The following is a 20,424-nucleotide window of genomic DNA, read 5'->3' as shown; positions in this document are numbered from 1 at the left end:
TGAGGCCATCGGGGGTACTGGTTTATTTTCATTAAACAAGCTTTGGAGGGGCTTACTGTAAAATGTCAGTCCAGTAGATAGCAATGGAACCACTTCACACCAAAAATCACAGCAAGCCCTTCTTTCTCCAGTTGGGAATACTTTTTCTCTGCTGGTGCCAAGGAGCGTGATGCATAGTTGATGGGTTGCTCTGAATCATCCAACATCCTGTGTGCCAACACCGCTCCCAATCCATATGGAGAAGCATCACAGGATAACACCAGGGCTTTTCTACAATCATAATGCACCAGTACATTTGAGGACTGAAGCAAAGCCCTTGCCTGTGTAAAGGCCTTTGTCTGTTCCCGACCCCACTGCCATCTGACCTGTTTCTTCAACAGTTTATGCAATGGTGCAAAAACTGTAGACAGATTTGGCAAGAACCCTCCATAATAGTTCAGGAGTCCGAGAAAAGATTTTAACTCAGTAACAGATTTTGGAGCAGGGGCTTCTGCTATAGCTTTCACCTTCTCTTCCACAGGGCGTAGGCCAGCTGCATCTATTTTATGTCCCAAATAGGTGACTTCTGGAGCCTGCAAAATGCACTTGTCCTTTTTTAAACGCATTCATGATTTGGAGAGTCTGGGTAAAACTTAATGCAAATTCGCAAGATGTTCCTGTTCGGTTTGACCAGTAATACGAATGTCATCAAGGTACACGCACACACCCTGTATGCCTTGTAATAACGATTCCATTATTCTTTGAAAAATGCCAGGTGCTGCTGACACTCCAAATGGCAAACTGTTATAGCAAAATAGTCCTTGATATGTATTAATAGTCACGTATGGTTTGGAGCCTTCGTCCAGAAGGATCTGAAGGTAAGCGTTGCTCAAATCAATTTTTGTGAATTTCCGGGCTCCTGACAGTGTAGCATAGAGGTCTTCGATCCTCGGAATGGGGTATGTATCTGTCTTTGCCACCTGGTTAACTGTGACTTTGTAGTCTCCGCATATACATACTCTGCCGTCTGGTTTTAGGATTGGTACTATTGGAAGAGAACTGTACTGGTTCAATCACCCCTTCTGCGATCAATCGGTCCAGTTCCTGATCCACTTTGTCTTTCATGCCGTATGGGACTGGTCTTGGCTTAAAAAAATGTGGCCTGGCCTCTGGATCCACTAGCATTTTTCCAGTTGTTCCCCTGAGTGTGCCTAAACCACTCTGGAAAAGTTCTTTATGCTTTGCTAGCAGTGTTTGGTATCCTGTACCTTGTGTCCAGAATAACTCTGCCCAGTTTCATTTAAACTGCTTTAACCAGTCCCGACCCAGCAAACTGGGGCCTTCCCCCTTTACTACAGTGAGTGGTAAATGTATCTCTTGTCCTTGGTATTTAACCAAAACGCTAATGGACCCCAGTATTGGAACTTGTTCTCCTGTATAAGTGTGCAGAACCACGTCTGATGTGTTAAACGCAGGTGTGCTATCCAAGGGCAATTTTCTGCTTAAGGTAGCTTCACTAATGATTGATACTGAAGCACCTGTATCAATCTCCATAGTGATTTCCTGGTCATTTAAAATAACCTCCACAGTTATAGGCTTTTCCCTCTGTTGTTGGCTTCTCACATTGAACATTGTATACACTTCACTTTCCTCCTCTACTAAGTGTGTAGACTTCTCCCTCCTAGGTGGCTTCAGCGCATCTTTATTTTTACTACGGCAGACTCTGGAAACATGGCCATGTTTTCTACAGCAGTAACATTCAGCATCTTTAAAATTACAGACATCAGGTGAGTGTCTTTCCCGACATCTGTAACATGGCAGCTTTCGCTGGTGCTCTGAAGTACTTGTCTGTTTTCCTGATTTACCGTACGAAATCGCATTAATGGTACCTGCGTTTTCCTGTATCATGCCGCTTGTCTGCAGATCCAACTTATTTTTTGCAGCGATTTCCATTCCTTGTGCAATATCCAATGCTTTTTTTATAATCCAAAGTAGATTCTGACAGAAGTCAGCATTGTATGCATCATTAATTCTACATACTAGTCTGTCTCTCATTCGGTCATTCAATGTGTCTCCGAACTCACAATGCTCTGAAAGTGCATGGAGTTCAGCCACGAAAGCAGCTACTGATACCTCTGGCTTGCGAGAGCAGCTATCAAATTTAAATCTCTGTACCATTGCTGAAGGTTTCAGGTTATAATGTGCTGTAAGAGCTGCCACTAGCTCGTCAAAGGTTTTTTCACTGGGTTTAAATGGAGCCACTAAACTTCTCAGAAGGCCGTACGTTTTTGCCCCGCATACACTAAGGAAAATTGCTTGTTGCTTCTCCGTTTCGGTGATATCATTAGCAATGAAATATTGAGACAGTCTCTCCGTATACTAAACCCAGTCCTCTTGTTCTGCATTATATTCCTCGATTTTACCGCCATTTTTTCTTTTAGTAACTACTGAACAGTTTTATCCCCGTCGCCAATGTAAAGTATGCTACTCCAAACTATTGTATTTAGTAACTGCAACTGGCTTTTATTTAACTCGCCATTCGAACATGCTGTAGTACAAAACCATCCTTTTTCACTCCTTCCCGTTCCTGGTTTTTCCCCGCCCCCCGCTTAAACCTTTTGTCCTTTGACCTTCTCCTAAGAACTGTGTTAAAGTGGTAAAACCCCAATATTTTACTGGATTTACTGTATTTGTTCTTATGTACTTATGTAATTTTGAACTTGTAATTTGTACTATGTTTTGATCTGTAATTGTATACTGTATTGCACTTTTATAATTTTTTACACTCTTATGTAGTGTAAGTTGCCCTGGATAAGGGCGTCTGCTAATAAATAAATAATAGTAATATATAATAATAATGAAATGTAATCATGTTCCACTAGAACCCCCGAGATTTCTGGCAAGATGTGAAGTCACAGTTAGAGCTCAGGGGAGGGACATAGGGGCGATCAACAGAAACAACACGATATTGTACTGGACTACACCAATACACTTATATAGCCGGGCAACATTATCGTAATTATGCATACACTGGTTGCGGGAGACAGCTGTTTATTCAGACAGAGCTAATTCTAGTGGGACGTATTGCCAGACAAGAATGAATGTATAATGAAATAAACCCCTGCCCTGGATAATAAACCTCCCGCTATATCTTAAAAATGGCTCTTCTGTGGCTAATGGATGGAGCTGAGCGGACATGTGACTGATGACCGATCTCACTGTAAAAGGAAGTCAAATCTCAGTGTAAACGGATGTGAAATCTCACTGTATGCGGAAGTATCTCACTGGATGCATTTCAGTATATAGAGTATGCATTTCAGTATGTAGTGTATGCATTTCAGTATGTAGTGTATACATTTCAGTATATAGTGTATGCGTCTCAGTATGTAGTGTATGCATTTCAGTATGTAGTGTATGTAGCTCAGCTGAAGATGGTGTCACTTAATCACCTCTGCAAAATGCATGAGTGAGTTACACGCCCTGTGCGTACAACCATCGTGTGTCCGTTTTCCAGGGTCATGTTACGGCCCAAACCTGTGTTCCTCCCAAAAGTGCTGTCTCCATTCCATGTCAACAGGCCTATTGAGTTGATGGCTTTTCATCCTCCTCCCTTCGCTTCAGAGCAAGAGAGTCGGCTTCACCTGCTCTGCCCTGTGCCTGCTATTTGGAACGCACTAAGGACATTCGGTGCTCAGACCAACTGTTTGTGTCTTATGGAGCGTGGACACAGGGCCAGACTCTTTCAAAGCAGCACCTCTTGCATTGGAATGTGGACACCATTACCATGGCCTACGAGTCCACCAGGACCCCGGTGCCCCGGTGACCTGGTGACCCCGGTGACCTGGTGGCCCACTCGACTCAAGGCGTTGCCATATCTTGGGCCCTTTTTCAAGGCGCACACTTGCCAGACATTTGTACAGCTGCAGCTTGGGCCTCGCCACTTACATTTGCCTGGTTCTACAGGTTGGACATGACGGGACCGGTCCCTTCTTTTGGGAATCCGGTGTTGGCTGCAGTCAAGCCCCAGTAGCCTACGGGCTCTGTCGCCTGCCTTTCCTCTCCCAGTATGCCCCTGTTAATTGCATCCTGATGGAGCTATTGAACCGTCTTCCCTTCCATGGGATTATGCCTTCCAGTCAAGCACCCACGTGAGCTGCTCCTGGACTTGCTGACAGCCTGTTGATGTGTCCCAGGGTCTGTCATGCGGCCTTCAGGTACGTTGCCCTGTCTATAGTTCGTTCATTATGCATTGTGTTGCGGTAGTGCATGCGTCTGGCCTGTACCCGACTCTGTATATATATAATATGTGTTAAACAGCAGGACTGTGGCTCCATTCTGACCTGTGTAGAATGGAGCTCACTGCCGCTGTTCCCAGCTGATGGTGTTCGAATTTCACTGCATCGCTGTGTACATAGTTCCTTGGTCAGCAGGTCTGTGCCCCGCTCTGGCTATGTGCCATAGAGCAATAGTCTGCTGCTGTTTCCCTGCGTTAGCCGGTCTAACCAGCAGGCGTCAACTGCTCCTGCGTTCCCTGGGTGGTGCATGAGTTAATTCCTGGGCCCCGTGGTGTATATAGTTTGTTTGTATGAAATCTGCTTGTCAGCACAGTGGAGCTCTTCTACTCTGTACTATTCAGTTGAGTTGGATGCTCCTGTGCTTCACGCAGGCAGCTTGAATGTTCCTGCTGCCACGCAATATATATTGTTGTTCATTGTACAACATTGTAGAGCTGGTGTGGACTCGCTCCTGGGCTAGTGGAGCAAGTGGCCAATGCTCCCATGTTATACGAAGAGTGCATGTTTCCTGCACACCGCAATGTTTTGGTTTGATTGTCATGGTAGAGCCTGCTGTTGTCCTGCATCAGCTGTGCTAATAGATGACAACTGCTCCCGTGTTACGTGGTAGTGACATTTTGATCGGGTTCCTACGGAAGTGCACAGAAACCCCTCCCCCTTGGGCAGTACTTCCTTTTTCAGATGTTGTTGTTAAATAAATTCCGTGACATTTAAGTTGTGCATTTATATTGTTACGTGTTCAGTGCAACAAATTAGTATAAATGCATATATACATTGTTTTAGTCCCTATTTTTGTCACTTTTTTGTTTGAAGGAAATCTGTAATCTGTGCTTATTGTGCTGGTGTTGCATTTTTAAATTAATGCAGATATTATGGTGTTTATACTTCATGTTGTTATTGTTATTATTATTATTATTATTATTAATAATAATAATAATAATAATAATAATAATAATAATATATTGTAACAGTTTTCAAACTTACTGCCAAACAGGGGTTCAGAAACACGAAAACTCAATGCTCTTTATTTTCTTGCATGCACTTGTAGCGTAAGGTACACTTATACATTTCAATTAAAGAAGTGAATTTATAGTATCACCTTATCACGAATCCTGGAATCTTGTAGAACTCAATTTCCGTAATAATTGGACGCAGACACCAATTCCAAAGATATAAATTGTCAAATTTATTAAAAACAAAGACTAAATGTAGCACTACACTAATTAAACAAAAGGGAAAAACTAATTAAAATTCAACTCTAGATCAACAAATCAAAGACAAATCACTTCCGTGACCAAATCAAAGACCATGGGATTGCATATGATATCACACAAATCGTTAAACAAAAAAGGTTATAAACACATTGACTACAATACCGGTTAGTAAGACAAAGGTGAGTCTCTCATTAGTATTGTTAGTCGGACATCAAATAACTACGCAGGTTAGTATTTATGTCAGGTAACTTCTCGTTATATATATATATCAGTCTCATTTACGTTTAGGTGCTGAGAAAGATCCTATCATTACTTGTCACCACAATTTCCCTTAACTGATTATTATTCAATGATTAAGGGTAGGCAGGGCCACCAATAATCTAATGTCTATTAACGTGTGTCAATTTCAGACTAAACAGGAATGAGAAGATATTTCTCTAAAATTATCAACAAAACAGTTTAATGCAAAACACATTTATATTTAAGCAAAACTAAATGATATTACACATTCTAGAGTTATGAATCACAGATTAACATTTCTAATTGATTTCTCAAATGTCATGAATGATGAACTCCAAACTGTTAAACTTATCTGAACTTCGTCGCAGAGAGGCCTCTCTGGCTTCTGGCTCAGATAACAGCACGCGGCACAAGGTCCGTGTGGTTTGGGACAAAGGCAGTCTGGTTCGCTACCCTTTATACGCCTGTCAGATCAATAGATGATTGTTTCTTGAGTTTGTGAGATTGGATTTCGGTTTCAGCCCCCAGTGTCCTATTGGAGGGGGGCTTGATTTATGACTGATGTCAATCCATGCCATCTTTTGGAAATGCCGGTTGGCCCGGGTTCGTAGCTCTATGTCGGGATTTCGGCTCTCGTCCACTTCAAAGAGTTTTTATTACCTACAGGCCCCCTTCCCCAGACATCTCACCACAGGGATTCCAAGCTATTTGGCCCATTCTCGGTGCCATCCTCCCAAGACTGTCACTGTGATGTAAACCAATCCCACGCTTTAAGGAAATCTGATAACTTTGAGGGGGGGAGGTCTTCTTTAGATCAGTGCTTCAGCTCAGAGCTAAAATGCTCTTATCAAAATACACCCAACATAATGCTATACACTTACAATCCACCTTTATAAAGGTAGGAATAGGCAGCAGAAAGAACTGGGGAAAGACACGCAAGATGGGGAGGGCTGTTTCCAGCCCAAATGAGGAAACAGAACACTAGACAGAGGGATACACAGTGGGAGAACATAATGCTGTACACTAACAAACATCCCATACTGTCCACTTTAATGTACCGAAACACACCCAGGATGGGACACCAGTCCATTGCTGGGCAACACACACACGGCAATTTAGTGTAGCCAATTAACCTAACTTGCATATCTTTGGACAGTGGGAGGAAACCAGATTGCCCAGAGGAAACCCATACAGACACAGGAGAACATGTAAATTCCACACAAACAGGCAAGACTTAAACCCAGGACCCCTGCAGCTGTGAGGTAACAGCACTAACCACTGCACCACCATGCCACTCAGCTTCTCAACACTCTAGAAGAGAACTCCAGCACTGAGTGCAAGTTCACAAGGAAGGTCTACATGTACATCGGGTAGTCCATGGGGAAGGAGGAGATAATCACTGGGAACTCAACAGAAAGATCTATCGCAGCAGGAATAGCCACATAAACCTGTAAAAGAAACAGAGCTGCAATCAAACCTCGATCTCCCTGTCAGACACATTCTATCACACAGTCAGGTATTATCGACTGAGTAATTTTACTTTCCACCAAATTGTACTTGATTACAATACTTTATGGTCATTAAGGAAATTCAGATTACAACATAAAGCATACAGATAAAGCCATGGCAGACAACAAACACTACACACTTTAAACTTTTAAAATCTTTTAAATTGTAGTGTAGTGTCAGGACATATACTGGGCAAATGGAGGTGTTCACCCTTTCACCCTCATATATGAACAAAACACACACACACACATACAGACGGGTGACAAATTAAGGGAAAAACCTGAATCAATGAGTGGAGGAACATAATGAATGCAGATGCCTCCAAACAGGTGTACTGCATGATACAATTAAGCAATTAACATCCTATCATGCTCTGGGGCATTTATAAAAATACTGAGCAGGCCCAGCTGACCTCGATTTTGGATCACGATAGCAAGAGGAGATGGTAAGAGGAGAGTTCAGTGGTGCAAAAACCATAGGCACTGGTTGACAGAGATGTGGAAAAAAGTGATGAGTCATCCTTCTCAACAAGTGGGCAAGTGCTTGTGTGGCGACACCAAGAGAATGGTACAGGCCTGACTGCTTGACCCCTACAGTGAGGGGGGTCCGGAGGCTCTGTTATGCTGTGGGGGGCATTTTTCTGGTATGGTTTGGGTCCACTTGTCCCCTTAGAGGGAAGGGTCACTGCAAATCATTACAAAGTTATTCTGAGTGATCACCTTTATCCTATGGTGACATATTTCTATCCTGATGGCAATGGTCTTTTCCAGGATAACAATGCCCCCATCCACAGGGCACGAGGGGTCACTGGATGGTTTGATGAGTATGAAAATGATGTGAATCATATGCTATGGCCTTCACAGTCACCAGATTTCAACCCAATTGAACACCTATGGGAGATTTTAGACCAATGTGTTAGACAGCACTCTCCACCACCATCATCAAAACACCAAATGAGGGAATATATTTTGGAAGAATGGTATTCATCCCTCCAGTAGAGTCCAGAGACTCGTAGAATCTGTGCCAAGAGCACTGAAGCTGTTCTGGTGGCTCATGGTGCCCAACACCTTACTGAGACACTTTATGTTGGTTTTCCCTTTAATTTTATCCTTTAACACATATATATATATATATATATATAATCACACAATGCCTTACAAAAGTATTCAGACCCCTGACCAATTCTCTCATATTACTGAATTTAAAATGATACATTCATTTTTTGTTGTGTTTGAAATGCTCTAACAAGAATGTGACTTGTGAGAGAAGACACAGAAAGGCCAACAATCAAAGGTTTTGTATTCAGACAAAGATAGAGCTTTTTGGCCAAAACTCAAAACGCTATGTGTGATGCAAACCTAACACTGCCCATGCCTCAAGACACACCATCCCTACAGTGAAGTGTGGTGGTGGCAGCATCATGATGTGGGGATGCTTCTCAACAGTGGGGAATGGGCATCTTGTTAAAATTGAAGAAAGAAAGGATGGAGCAAAATACAGGGAAATACTGAAAGAGAACCTGTTGCAGTCCACTAAAAAACTGAAACTTGGGAGAGGAAATTCACCTTTCAGCAGGACAATGATCCCAAGCATAAGGCCAAAGCAACATTGGAGTGACTCCAGAACAAAAAGGTGAATGCAGCGTGTAAAGTGTAAATCTGATATCAACTTTTGAGGGGACAATTACATGAACTTTTCTCAAGAGCAATTCCTGAGGGGGACACCAAAAGTAGTGCTGTAACAAATAGCCTACGTTATAATAATTTAAATGTATTTATTATTGTTCCTCAATATACTACTGGATAATTGATAGGTAGTTAACTGAAGGGTTGTCCTAACCTGTTCAAATGTTTAAATCATTATAATACTACTAGTAGTAATATGTAATAGCAGTGTTCCTTATCAGTCTGGTATGTATGCAGGTATTTGTATTTACAACCAGCAATACCAAGAAAGGCCATTAGGTGGCAATGGTACTGTACACTGTATGGGAGCAGTTTTTGTAAATACAATGAGCATGGTGCGATCTCATGTAAAAGAATCTCCATTGAGAACCATCACAAAGTTGGTCTCAGTATTGAATTGACCTTTTTATTTTACTTTTTATGATACATTTATGTAGTCTTTAAATATGTGCCACTGGCTTGAGTCTACTACAACAGCTTTACAAGAACAAAGAGCTCAAAATAAGTACAGTTCTAAAACCGAAAGAACTACTTCAATGAATAACCCAATTAAATCAACCAAAATATCCTTCAAAAAAACGTATTTATCATTCAGTCAGTGTCTCAACTCTTCAAACAACAGTTAAGGACAAGTATGTCACACAAAGTATGCAATTTTAAATAACATAACAATAAATAATTAGTGTACTGTCATGTACTAAAAACTGAAAACTACTAAACAAAAGAATAAGTATCATACTACACACTGTAGTTAGCTAGCAAACGTCAGCTAACCGCTAGCTAACATAAAGAGTGACCTGTAATTCAGTGCAGCAAAAATGAAGACTGGTGATGGTTATCAATGTGTTTCATTGTATTGTTTGGTAGAAGTAAAGCAATGTCTAACATATCCTTTGTTTGATCTACTTACTGGAGGTCAGCGACCAACAACAGACTCTGTCAGATTCCCACACATGCACTGTATCTGCATCATGTGCCACAGCTGAGGGTGGGAGGCAGTGGATCAAACCATTGTGAGGCAAAGGGCAGGGGGTCGCAATCTTTAAACTTAAAAATACGCAATTAAGTGTATAATCAGCACAAGTGCTTTCCTTGCATATTATTAATATGGATATATTGATATATTGGGGGTACAAATCATATTTTTCCCAGGATGGGGGGGTCGTGTGTCCCCCCATCCCCACCTGGGAAATCCGCCTATGGGTGAATGTCCTACAGTGGCCAAGTCAAAGTCCTGATTTCAATCTTATTGAGAATCTGTGGCACTATTTCAACATTGCAGTCCACTAGCATTGTCCAACCAACTGAACTACCTGGAGGAAATTTGCCAAGAAGAATGGGCTGAAATCACTCTGACACTGTGCAAACCTGGTACCAAAAAGACTTATTGATGCTGTTATTGCAGCGAAAAGGTGGCTCCACCAAATATTAATATGTAGGGTTGAATATTTATGCAAGCAATATATTTCAGTGTTTAATTGTTTAACCAATGTCACTTTACAATAATTGACTTAGAGCTTCAGTGTTTTAAAATAAAATATCAAACAGAATGACATTTCAATGTACCATTTGTAATTCACTAATATGAGAGAATTGGTCAGGGGTCTGAATACTTTTGCAAGGGACTGTATATATATATATACAGTGAGGGAAAAAAGTATTTGATCCCCTGCTGATTTTGTATGTTTGCCCACTGACAAACAAATGATCAGTCTATAATTTTAATGGTAGATGTATTTTAGCAGTGAGAGAGAGAATAACAACAAAAAAATCCAGAAAAATGCATTTCAAAAAAGTTATAAATTGATTTGCTTGCTAATGAGGGAAATAAGTATTTGACCCCTTCGACTTAGTACTTGGTGGCAAAACCCTTGTTGGCAATCACAGAGGTCAGACGTTTCTTGTAGTTGGCCACCAGGTTTGCACACATCTCAGGAGGGATTTTGTCCCACTGCTCTTTGCAGATCCTCTCCATGTCATTAAGGTTTCGAGGCTGACATTTGGCAACTCGAACCTTCAGCTCCCTCCACAGATTTTCTATGGGATTAAGGTCTGGAGACTGGCTAGGCCACTCCAGAACCTTAATGTGCTTCTTCTTGAGCCACTCCTTTGTTGCCTTGGCTGTGTGTTTTGGGTCATTGTCATGCTGGAATACACATTCATGACCCATTTTCAATGCCCTGGCTGAGGGAAGGAGGTTCTCACCCAAGATTTGACGGTACATGGCCCCGTCCATCGTCCCTTTGATGCGGTGCAGTTGTCCTGTCCCCTTAGCAGAAAAACACCCCCAAAGCATAATGTTTCCACCTCCATGTTTGACGGTGGGGATGGTGTTCTTGGGATCATTCCTCCTCCTCCAAACACGGCGAGTTGAGTTGATGCCAAAGAGCTACATTTTGGTCTCATCTGACCACAACACTTTCACCCAGTTCTCCTCTGAATCATTCAGATGTTCATTAAAAACTTCAGACGGGCCTGTACATGTGCTTCTTGAGCAGGGGGACCTTGCGGGCGCTGCAGGATTTCAGTCCTTCACGGCGTAGTGTGTTACCAATTGTTTTCTTGGCGACTATGGTCCCAGCTGCCTTGAGATCATTAACAAGATCCCCCCGTGTAGCTCTGGGCTGATTCCTCACCGTTCTCATGATCATTGAAACTCCACGAGGTGAGATCTTGCATGGAGCCCCAGACCGAGGGAGACTGACAGTTATTTTGTGTTTCTTCCATTTGCGAATAATCGCACCAACTGTTGTCACCTTCTCACCAAGCTGCTTGGCGATGGTCCTGTACCCCATTCCAGCCTTGTGTAGGTCTACAATCTTGTCCCTGACATCCTCGGACAGCTCTTTGGTCTTGGCCATAGTGGAGAGTTTGGAATCTGATTGATTGATTGCTTCTGTGGACAGGTGTCTTTTATACAGGTAACGAGCTGAGATTAGGAGCACTCCCTTTAAGAGAGTGCTCCTAATCTCAGCTCGTTACCTGTATAAAAGACACCTGGGAGCCAGAAATCTTGCTGATTGATAGGGGATCAAATACTTATTTCCCTCATTAACATGCAAATCAATGTATAACTTTTTTGAAATGCGTTTTTCTGGATTTTTTTGCTGTTATTCTGTCTCTCACAGTTAAAATACACCTACCATAAAAATTATAGACTGATCATTTCTTTGTCAGTGGGCAAACGTACAAAATCAGCAGGGGATCAAATACTTTTTTCCCTCACTGTATATATATACAGTCCCTTGCAAAAGTATATATATACACACATATACACACACAAACACACACACACATATTTGCATTTTTTTTTAAATTTTCAAACACTTACAAGATTTTATAACCTGATAATACATATACATTTTGGCCTAAAATAGGAGTCCCCTTGTAAAACAATTCAATGAAGGAAAATAAAATATAATGTAGCCTTAGAAGAAGGTGCAACTAGAACAGGCTACATCAGATAAGAGAATTAAAACGCCCATACACACCACAACTATGTATTCCACTTTCAAAATCTGGCAGTTCTGGATTGAAAAGGAGGTGTTGAAAGGTATTCTGGGCAACTCTCCATTCCATGTTCCTGTTTTTCCAGAAAAGAAAGGCTCTCCTTCCACGCTGACAATTTTTGTAACAAGGGACTTTTCTTTTCCTCTAGCATAGAAGGTCTGTTTTTGCACAATTTCTGCCTTTGGTCTGATGGTCCGGGAGGAGCCATTCTCTATTTCCGAAAAAATTCTTATTGATTCACCTGTTGGTTGAAAGTACAGACCAGTAAGGGATCATTTACATGGACAAACAACAGTAAACATTGCACAAAACTACACTTGCATACTGAATTGAAATGGTGGAAATGGTTAATGAAGGCTTTATTGTCAGGTTTCTCCAGGCATTCACTGGAGGTGATGCTTGTTTCTGATCAATTTTGTACTATGATAAAGTGAAGAAAACAGACTTGAGGTACACCTTTGGGGAACAACTGTAACTTCATGGTACATCCTGACAGATTATATATGTTTGTTTTTTTATTTGTTTACAGTTTCAGGATGGCTAATTACTAAGTTAATGGGACACTGGGATAAAATGAAGATGCAAAGAAGCAGTATTCTTAACAGATTTCAGGGGTATTTAATTCAGGTAATGCACTGCTGCAATTGCAAGGGAAACCCTTCAATAAGATTGTTATCTGTGTCAGTGTGCTCTTCTGGATGCAATTTCTAGGCAAGCATTTTCATACAGTAGCTTCAGAAAAACTGTCCATTCAGGAGTAACAGATGCAGAACTGTTGTGTCGTTTTTACCGAGGGTGAAGGCCCTCCTTTCAATTCTGGCACTTAAGGCGATGGGACCTGAGGCACAGCACAGGCAACACACAGTCTTGTTTTTCGAAGCCATCTGTGGGGCCTGCAAAAACAGAACAGCTGTGACATGTGTGATAGCTGTAGAAAGCAACATTACATACATTATGTGTTTATGCTGACAAGACTGAACAAGAGAGATAACATTACTGGAGTGTGTTTTTAATGTTGTTAAGTGAATTTTAAGAGAATTTGCTCCAGTACTCTAGTTAGATGCAGTGACAAAATGTGCAAATGCAATACAATCACTGGAACATGTAAGTAATTAACCTATAGGAAATTACATTTATTTGCAATGTTTTGAATGTGAAACTACAATATAGGAAAGTGATACCAGCAGTTCAGGACTTTGGATGTTAACAGGATTGATGACAGTGAACCCCTTAACAGATGTGTTGGGCAGATGCCATGGTCTGTGTAGTTTGGCCTCAAGCTGGTAAACCACCTTACCATACATCCCTACAAATGATGATGGTAATTCTCTATTTTAGAAGGAGGGAAGGATATATACATACGTTATTACCACACCTGCAACACATTTAGGAGTCAAGAATTTTTTAAGATTTATTCTTGATGACTAAAATATCAATGTTACATTAAAAAAAAAAGTTTTTAAAATTTGTATTTGGCGAAAAAAAAAAAAAGTTTGGCCCGACCTCCAAAATTATTATTTGTAGATGTCTCTGTGTATATACATTGAAAATCATTAAGGACTTTCTTGCACTTAAGAGAAATCATATTTCCAGTTGCACAGTATATGTCCTGACACCACAATGCAATTCAAAACACTAAAATGCACAGTGTGAGAGCAAACAAACTTCAGTAATGTAGCTCTTCCTGTATTTCTTGTTCTTCTTCTTCTTCTTCCAGAGAGGCATGAGAAATGTGCATTATGACACGTCTTTAATTTAATTCAGTCTCTTACTTACATCATGGGAATTTGAAAAGTGAATGAGTACACGTGGGTTCCTGGCTGTAGGTTATTTTGTTCTGGGGGAGGGAGTAAATCGATAAATAACATTTAACATTTTAATTAAAACAAACAAACACAAGTATTAGACTTGTACATGTAAAGCACCTGTGAGCTCGTATTGCTGTGTGTTTGAAAACATGCGCATCAGAGTGGCAACGTCTCAATTCTCAGACCGGCCTGATCATCTGTGCTACGTGATGCTCAGGTGGAGGGATTTTCAGATGAAATAAAAATGGATACCAGAAATGACCTTCATGGTTGTAACCAGAGATACTGCAACGCATGTTTACAAAAGATCAGGTAACATATCCAATTTATATTGCTAATAAACCATGATCCGGTTTTGAGTGGTTTAAATATATTCCCTCGAAGTTAACCACAATATTATGGGGCGCCAAATGTAAAACACCACACACTTTTTATAAAAACAAAGGTACCAATTTAACATTGACTGCGAGCAAAATCTGTGAAAAAAGACACTCGGAAAAAATGCGCTGTTTTACATGTGGCGGCCCATACAATATACACATTTAAAACTCTTCAGCTAGGAAATACAGATATAATGTGTAATGTCTTACCAGAGTTTTGTTTTATGATGATATTTTCCAGTTTGATGTACCTTTCTTTTGCTTTATAAAAAGCTGTATGTCTGCCATATCTTTCAGTCCAGTGAACCGAAGCTTTTCCTTTCGCACTAACTGTGAGATACTCCACCTTGATCTCCTTTGAAACGTCAAAAGTCACTCGTCCTGATATAACATCTCCTCTGGAAAACGTATTGCTCTCGTTCAGAGCATCGTAGCTGATTGACAGATTGGTCACCGTTCCCTTGAACATCTTGAGGATAAATCATATAAACACTGTAATGCTGCTACAAGTTAAAAAGAGTTCCTTGCGTGTAATAGCCTAGTGAGTAAATAAGTATAAAGTATAAAAACACCTCACATGTCTGTTATCAAACTACTTTCAACTTGCGTTCTCAGAAAATGTGATCAAACAAAACTTCTCAGATACAAGTTCCTTGTTTTGAGCCACAACCCACTTCTGGAAGAATACAAAAAGGAGTGGTTGCATAATTGCTAAGGGGATTATTGTAATCATGATCTCCAAGGAATAAGTCCCCTCCCGCTGAACACCGGATCGGTTACATCCAGCGTAACTGGCACCTAGAAGCGGGGCGACACACTGATTGTATGAACAGAGCAGCTCTGTACACTGCGGGGCGACACACTGATTGTATGAGCAGAGCAGCTCTGTACACTGCGGGGCGACACACTGATTGTATGAACAGAGCAGCTCTGTACACTGCGGGGCGACACACTGATTGTATGAACAGAGCAGCTCTGTACACTGCGGGGCGACACACTGATTGTATGAGCAGAGCAGCTCTGTACACTGCGGGGCGACACACTGATTGTATGAACAGAGCAGCTCTGTACACTGCGGGGCGACACACTGATTGTATGAACAGAGCAGCTCTGTACACTGCGGGGCGACACACTGATTGTATGTGCAGAGCAGCTCTGTACACTGCGGGGCGACACACTGATTGTATGAACAGAGACATAGACATAGGTGCTGAGTTTCATGTTGCGTACTGTATTCCAGTGTAGAGGTAATGTGATACTTGTCTGAAGCGACACATATGTTTATTTTTCATTCGCCCACAGCACCCATGTTTTTCACTGGGGCAACTAGCCTTTGACACCCATAGTAGGACTATGTCATGCATGCCAATTTGTGGCACAGTGGGTATAAGTGGCATGGATTAGAAGACACCAAAGTTGGAATCAGAGAATTCTACATGGCAGGCAAAGTGTGCCCTCGAGGAACTTCTGATGAACAAGCATAATAGTGGGGCATAAGGTATGCATGTGTGTGAAGTGGCATATGCAAATGTCATTAGGTTTTGGAGAAGAAGATTTCTGTTGCATTTCACAATTTAGATTCCTATTACAGTTTTTAGCAACACCATGACACTAGCATGTGCAGTTTTTATGGAATTTGTGTGTATAAGTGGTTTCTACAATACTTGTGAGTTTCGTGAGTTTTCATGCATGTATAAGCGTTTTATGGACATTTGAATGTTTCAAGTTTTCTGCATTGAAGATACAGAATGCAATTTCCATGTTTGTCCTCATGATGGAGGTAGAGGGCTACATAACGAATGTCAGTATATGGTTGAGGCTGTCATTTTCATTGGTGTATAGCAGCCATGTTTTTTGTCCAATCAACTTGGCTTTTTCAGCTTTGACTGATGTTTGTACTAGTGTTAATCACTGAAAATTTAAGCACCTTAGGATTCACTGTTCTGTAGATATTCAATGCTGCATGTGACATGGCCTTCAGCATCGGTACCAGTGCGCCGTTTCACCGTTGGTGACAAAACTCACCACATTCAAGCATAACATTGTCATTTATTATTGTGCCAAGTTTGGTGAGTTTTTGAATATGGCTCATGGGGTTTTTTGGGGGTCAAAGTTCATGCTTTTATAAATACGCATATTTTGCATACGTGCTCAGTCATTTACTTGTGGCTGCCATGTTCTTGCACGCAGTAACTTGCTTTTTGCACATTTGATAGATTACAGTATCTATGTAATAAATGAACAGTTTCAGGGCACTGGGCTTTATCATTCTGGAGTAGTAACCGTTTTCATATTCGCATGTGGATTCATGTTAAATCCAACATTACGGCTAAACCGTGTAGCCCACAAACTTCATTTTCTGCTTTTCTCTTCAAGGCAGAGGCATACACACATGTGCAGAGTTTCATGTGTGTACTGCATTCCAGTGTCCAGGAAATGTGTAACTTGTCTGATGCGGTGCATACGTTTTTTTTCATTGGCCCACAGCACCCAAGTTTTTTACTGGGGCAACTCGCCTTTAACAACCTTGGTAGTACTCTGTAGTACTGTAATGCATACCAATTTGTGGCACAGTGGGAATAAGTGTCTTGGAGTAGAAGGCACCAAAGCTTGAATCAGAAAACGCAGCCTGGCGGACAAAGCGTGAGACCGAGCAACTTCTGATGAACAAGTGTAACAGTAGGGCATAAGGTATGCATGTGTATGAAGTGGCATATGCATGTGTCCGTTGGTTTTGGAGAAGAAGATTTTTGTAGCATTTCACAATTTCGCCTCTAATCGCAACATGGCGGCGGCACTATGTGACCGACACGTGTAGTTTTCACTGCATTTGTAGGTATAAGTTGTGTCTACAACACTTGCGAGTTTCATGAGTTTTCATGCATGTATGAGCGTTTTAGGGGCATTAGAAGTTTTGGCGGAAGAAAAAAAACAACTAGAAGTTGCATGCAACTTTTAAGGCTTCCATGTTGTATCATTAGGTTTCAGATTTGAGCAGACATTTGTAGTTTAAATGCATGTGTTGTTAAATGTGTAATTTTTAATTCTAATCCACTGTAGTATACATTTGAGGTTTTCAATCTTTTGACACTTGAAGTGCACATTTCAGTGTCACTGGAGTATAATATTAATCTCTTGCTTGCATGCATCAATTCTGTAAGGTTCCATTGCATTTTACTTATTCCTAGCATATATGTGAAGTTTTCATTATTGTGTCATTCAACATACAGAATGTAATTCTCAAGTTTGGCCACATGATGGAGTTAGAGGTCTACATAAGGACTGTCATGTTGAGGCTGACATGTGAAGCTGTCATTTTGGTTGGTGTGCTAGCAGCCAGGTTTTGTGTCCTATCAATTTGGCTTCATCAACTTTGACAGATCTTTGTACTAGTCTAATCACTAACAATTTAAGTACATTAGGCTACAGTTCTGAAGATATTTGCTCTCATAAGTGACATAATGTAACACAATTTGGTGAGTTTTTTAATTTTGCTGATAGGTTTTTCTGGGGTCATTTTCATGCTTTTATAAATACGCGTATTTTGCATATGTGCAAAGTCATTTTCTTGTGGCTGCCATGTTGTTGCACACAGTCACTTGTCTCTTGCAGACGTGATAGATAGCAGTGTCTATTTAATACATGCAAAGTTTCAGGGCACTGGACTTTAGAGATCCGGAGTAGTAACCGTTTTCATTTTTGCACGCGGACAAATGTTAAATTCAATATTGCGGCTTAATCGTGTACCTCACAAACTTAATTATCAGGTTTTATGTTCAATGCACAGACATAGACATAGGTGCTGAGTTTCATGTGCATACTGTATTCCAGTGTAGAGGTAATGTGATACTTGTCTGAAGCGACGCAGACGTTTTATTTCATTGGCCCACAGCACCCATGTTTTTCACTGGGGCAACTCGCCTTTAACAACCTTGGTAGTACTCTATACTAGTGTGATGCATACCAATTTGTGGCACAGTGGGTATAAGTGGCATGGAGTAGAAGGCACCAAAGCTTGAATCAGAAAACGCAGCCTGGCGGACAAAGCGTGGGACCGAGCAACTTCTGATGAACAAGCGTAATAGTGGGGCATAAGGTATGCATGTGTATGAAGTGGCATATGCATGTGTCCGTTGGTTTTGGAGAAGAAGATTTTTGTATAATTTCACAATTTCGCCTCTAATCGCAACATGGCGGTGGCACCATGTGACTGACACGTGTAGTTTTCACTGCATTTGTAGGTATAATTTGTAACACTTGCGAGTTTCGTGAGTTTTAATGAATGCATGAGCGTTTTAGGGGCATTCGAAATTTTGGCGGAAGAAAAAAATAAAAACTAGAAGTTGCATGCAACTTTTAAGGCTTCCATGTTGTATCAGTAGGTTTCAGATTTGAGCAGGCATTTGTAGTTTAAATGCATGTGTTATTAAATGTGTAATTTTCAATTCTAATCCACTGTAGTATAGATTTGAGGTTTTCAATCTTTTGTCACTTGAAGTGTGTATTTCAATGTCAGTGAGGTATAATATTAATTTCTTGATTGCATACATCAGTTTTGTAAGGTACCATTGTATTTTTCACATAATTCTAGCATATATGTGAAGTTTTCATTGTGTCATTCAAGATGCAGAATGCAATTCCTAAGTCTGGCCACATGATGGAGGTAGAGGTCTACATAATGAATGTCATGATGTGGCTGACATGCAAAGCTTTCATTTTGGTTGGTGTACAGCAGCCAGGTTTTTTGTCCTATCAACTTGGCTTCATCAACTTTCACAGATCTTTCTACTAGTTCAATCACTGATAATTTAAGTATATTAGGCTATAGTTCTGAAGATATTTGCTGTCATAAGTGACATAATGTAACAGAATTTGGTGAGTTTTGGGATTTTGCTCATACATGCATGAAAACTCAAGAAACTCGCAAGTGTTGTAGACACATCTTATACAGTGAGGGAAAAAATATTTGATCCCCTGCTGATTTTGTACGTTTGCCCACTGATAAAGAAATTATTTTTTCTATAATAATAATTATATAATTTTAATGGTAGGTGTATTTTAACAGTGAGAGACAGAATAACAACAAAAAAATCCAGAAAAACGCATTTCAAAAAATTTATAAATTATAAGTATTTGACCCCTTCGACTTAGTACTTGGTGGCAAAACCCTTGTTGGCAATCACAGAGGTCAGACGTTTCTTGTAGTTGGCCACCAGGTTTGCACACATCTCAGGAGGGATTTTGTCCCACTCCTCTTTGCAGATCCTCTCCAAGTCATCAAGGTTTCGAGGCTGACATTTCGCAACTCAAACCTTCAGCTCCCTCCACAGATTTTCTATGGGATTAAGGTCTGGAGACTGGCTAGGCCACTCCAGGACCTTAATGTGCTTCTTCTTGAGCCACTCCTTTGTTGCCTTGGCTGTGTGTTTTGGGTCATTGTCATGCTGGAATACCCATCCACGACCCATTTTCAATGCCCTGGCTGAGGGAAGGAGGTTCTCACCCAAGATTTGATGGTACATGGCCCCGTCCATTGTCCCTTTGATGCAGTGCAGTTGTCCTGTCCCCTTAGCAGAAAAACACCCCCAAAGCATAATGTTTCCACCTCCATGTTTGACGGTGGGGATGGTGTTCTTGGGGTCATAGGCAGCATTCCTTCTCCACAGTTATTTTGTGTTTCTTCCATTTGTGAATAATCGCACCAACTGTTATCACCTTCTCACCAAGCTGCTTGGCGATGGTCTTGTAGCCCATTCCAGCCTTGTGTAGGTCTACAATCTTGTCCCTGACATCCTTCTGTGGAC

The 20,424-nt window shown here is 40.9% G+C and overlaps 1 protein-coding gene across 1 annotated transcript; it reads right to left on the bottom strand.

Moving 5' to 3' along the window:
• Positions 1-5,427: 5,427 nt before the first annotated feature.
• LOC136755344 (arrestin domain-containing protein 3-like) lies at positions 5,428-15,291 on the bottom strand. The gene is made up of 6 exons (XM_066711851.1): positions 14,831-15,291; positions 14,209-14,269; positions 13,614-13,761; positions 13,223-13,325; positions 12,414-12,673; positions 5,428-7,176 (listed from the first exon to the last, which is right to left on the bottom strand). Exons 1-6 carry the CDS (start codon positions 15,087-15,089, stop codon positions 7,084-7,086), a joined length of 924 nt encoding a protein of 307 aa, XP_066567948.1. The 5' UTR covers positions 15,090-15,291; the 3' UTR covers positions 5,428-7,083.
• Between the last annotated feature and the right edge of the window lie 5,133 nt (positions 15,292-20,424).

The sequence above is a fragment of the Amia ocellicauda genome, chromosome 8, assembly GCF_036373705.1.
Source record: "Amia ocellicauda isolate fAmiCal2 chromosome 8, fAmiCal2.hap1, whole genome shotgun sequence".
Lineage (NCBI taxonomy): Eukaryota > Metazoa > Chordata > Actinopteri > Amiiformes > Amiidae > Amia > Amia ocellicauda.
Note: the sequence above shows the minus strand (reverse complement) of the source record. Positions and strands in the feature narration are given on the sequence as shown.

Coding starts and splice junctions, on each gene's coding strand:
- LOC136755344 (XM_066711851.1), bottom strand. CDS start 15,089: ATGTTCAAGGGAACGGTGACCAATCTGTCAATCAGCTACGATGCTCTG. Junction 13,326..13,613: donor TCCAAAGTCCTGAACTGCTG/GTATCACTTTCC, acceptor CTGTTTTTGCAG/GCCCCACAGATGGCTTCGAA. Junction 7,177..12,413: donor AAGTGGAATACATAGTTGTG/GTGTGTATGGGC, acceptor TTTCTTTTACAG/GTTTATGTGGCTATTCCTGC.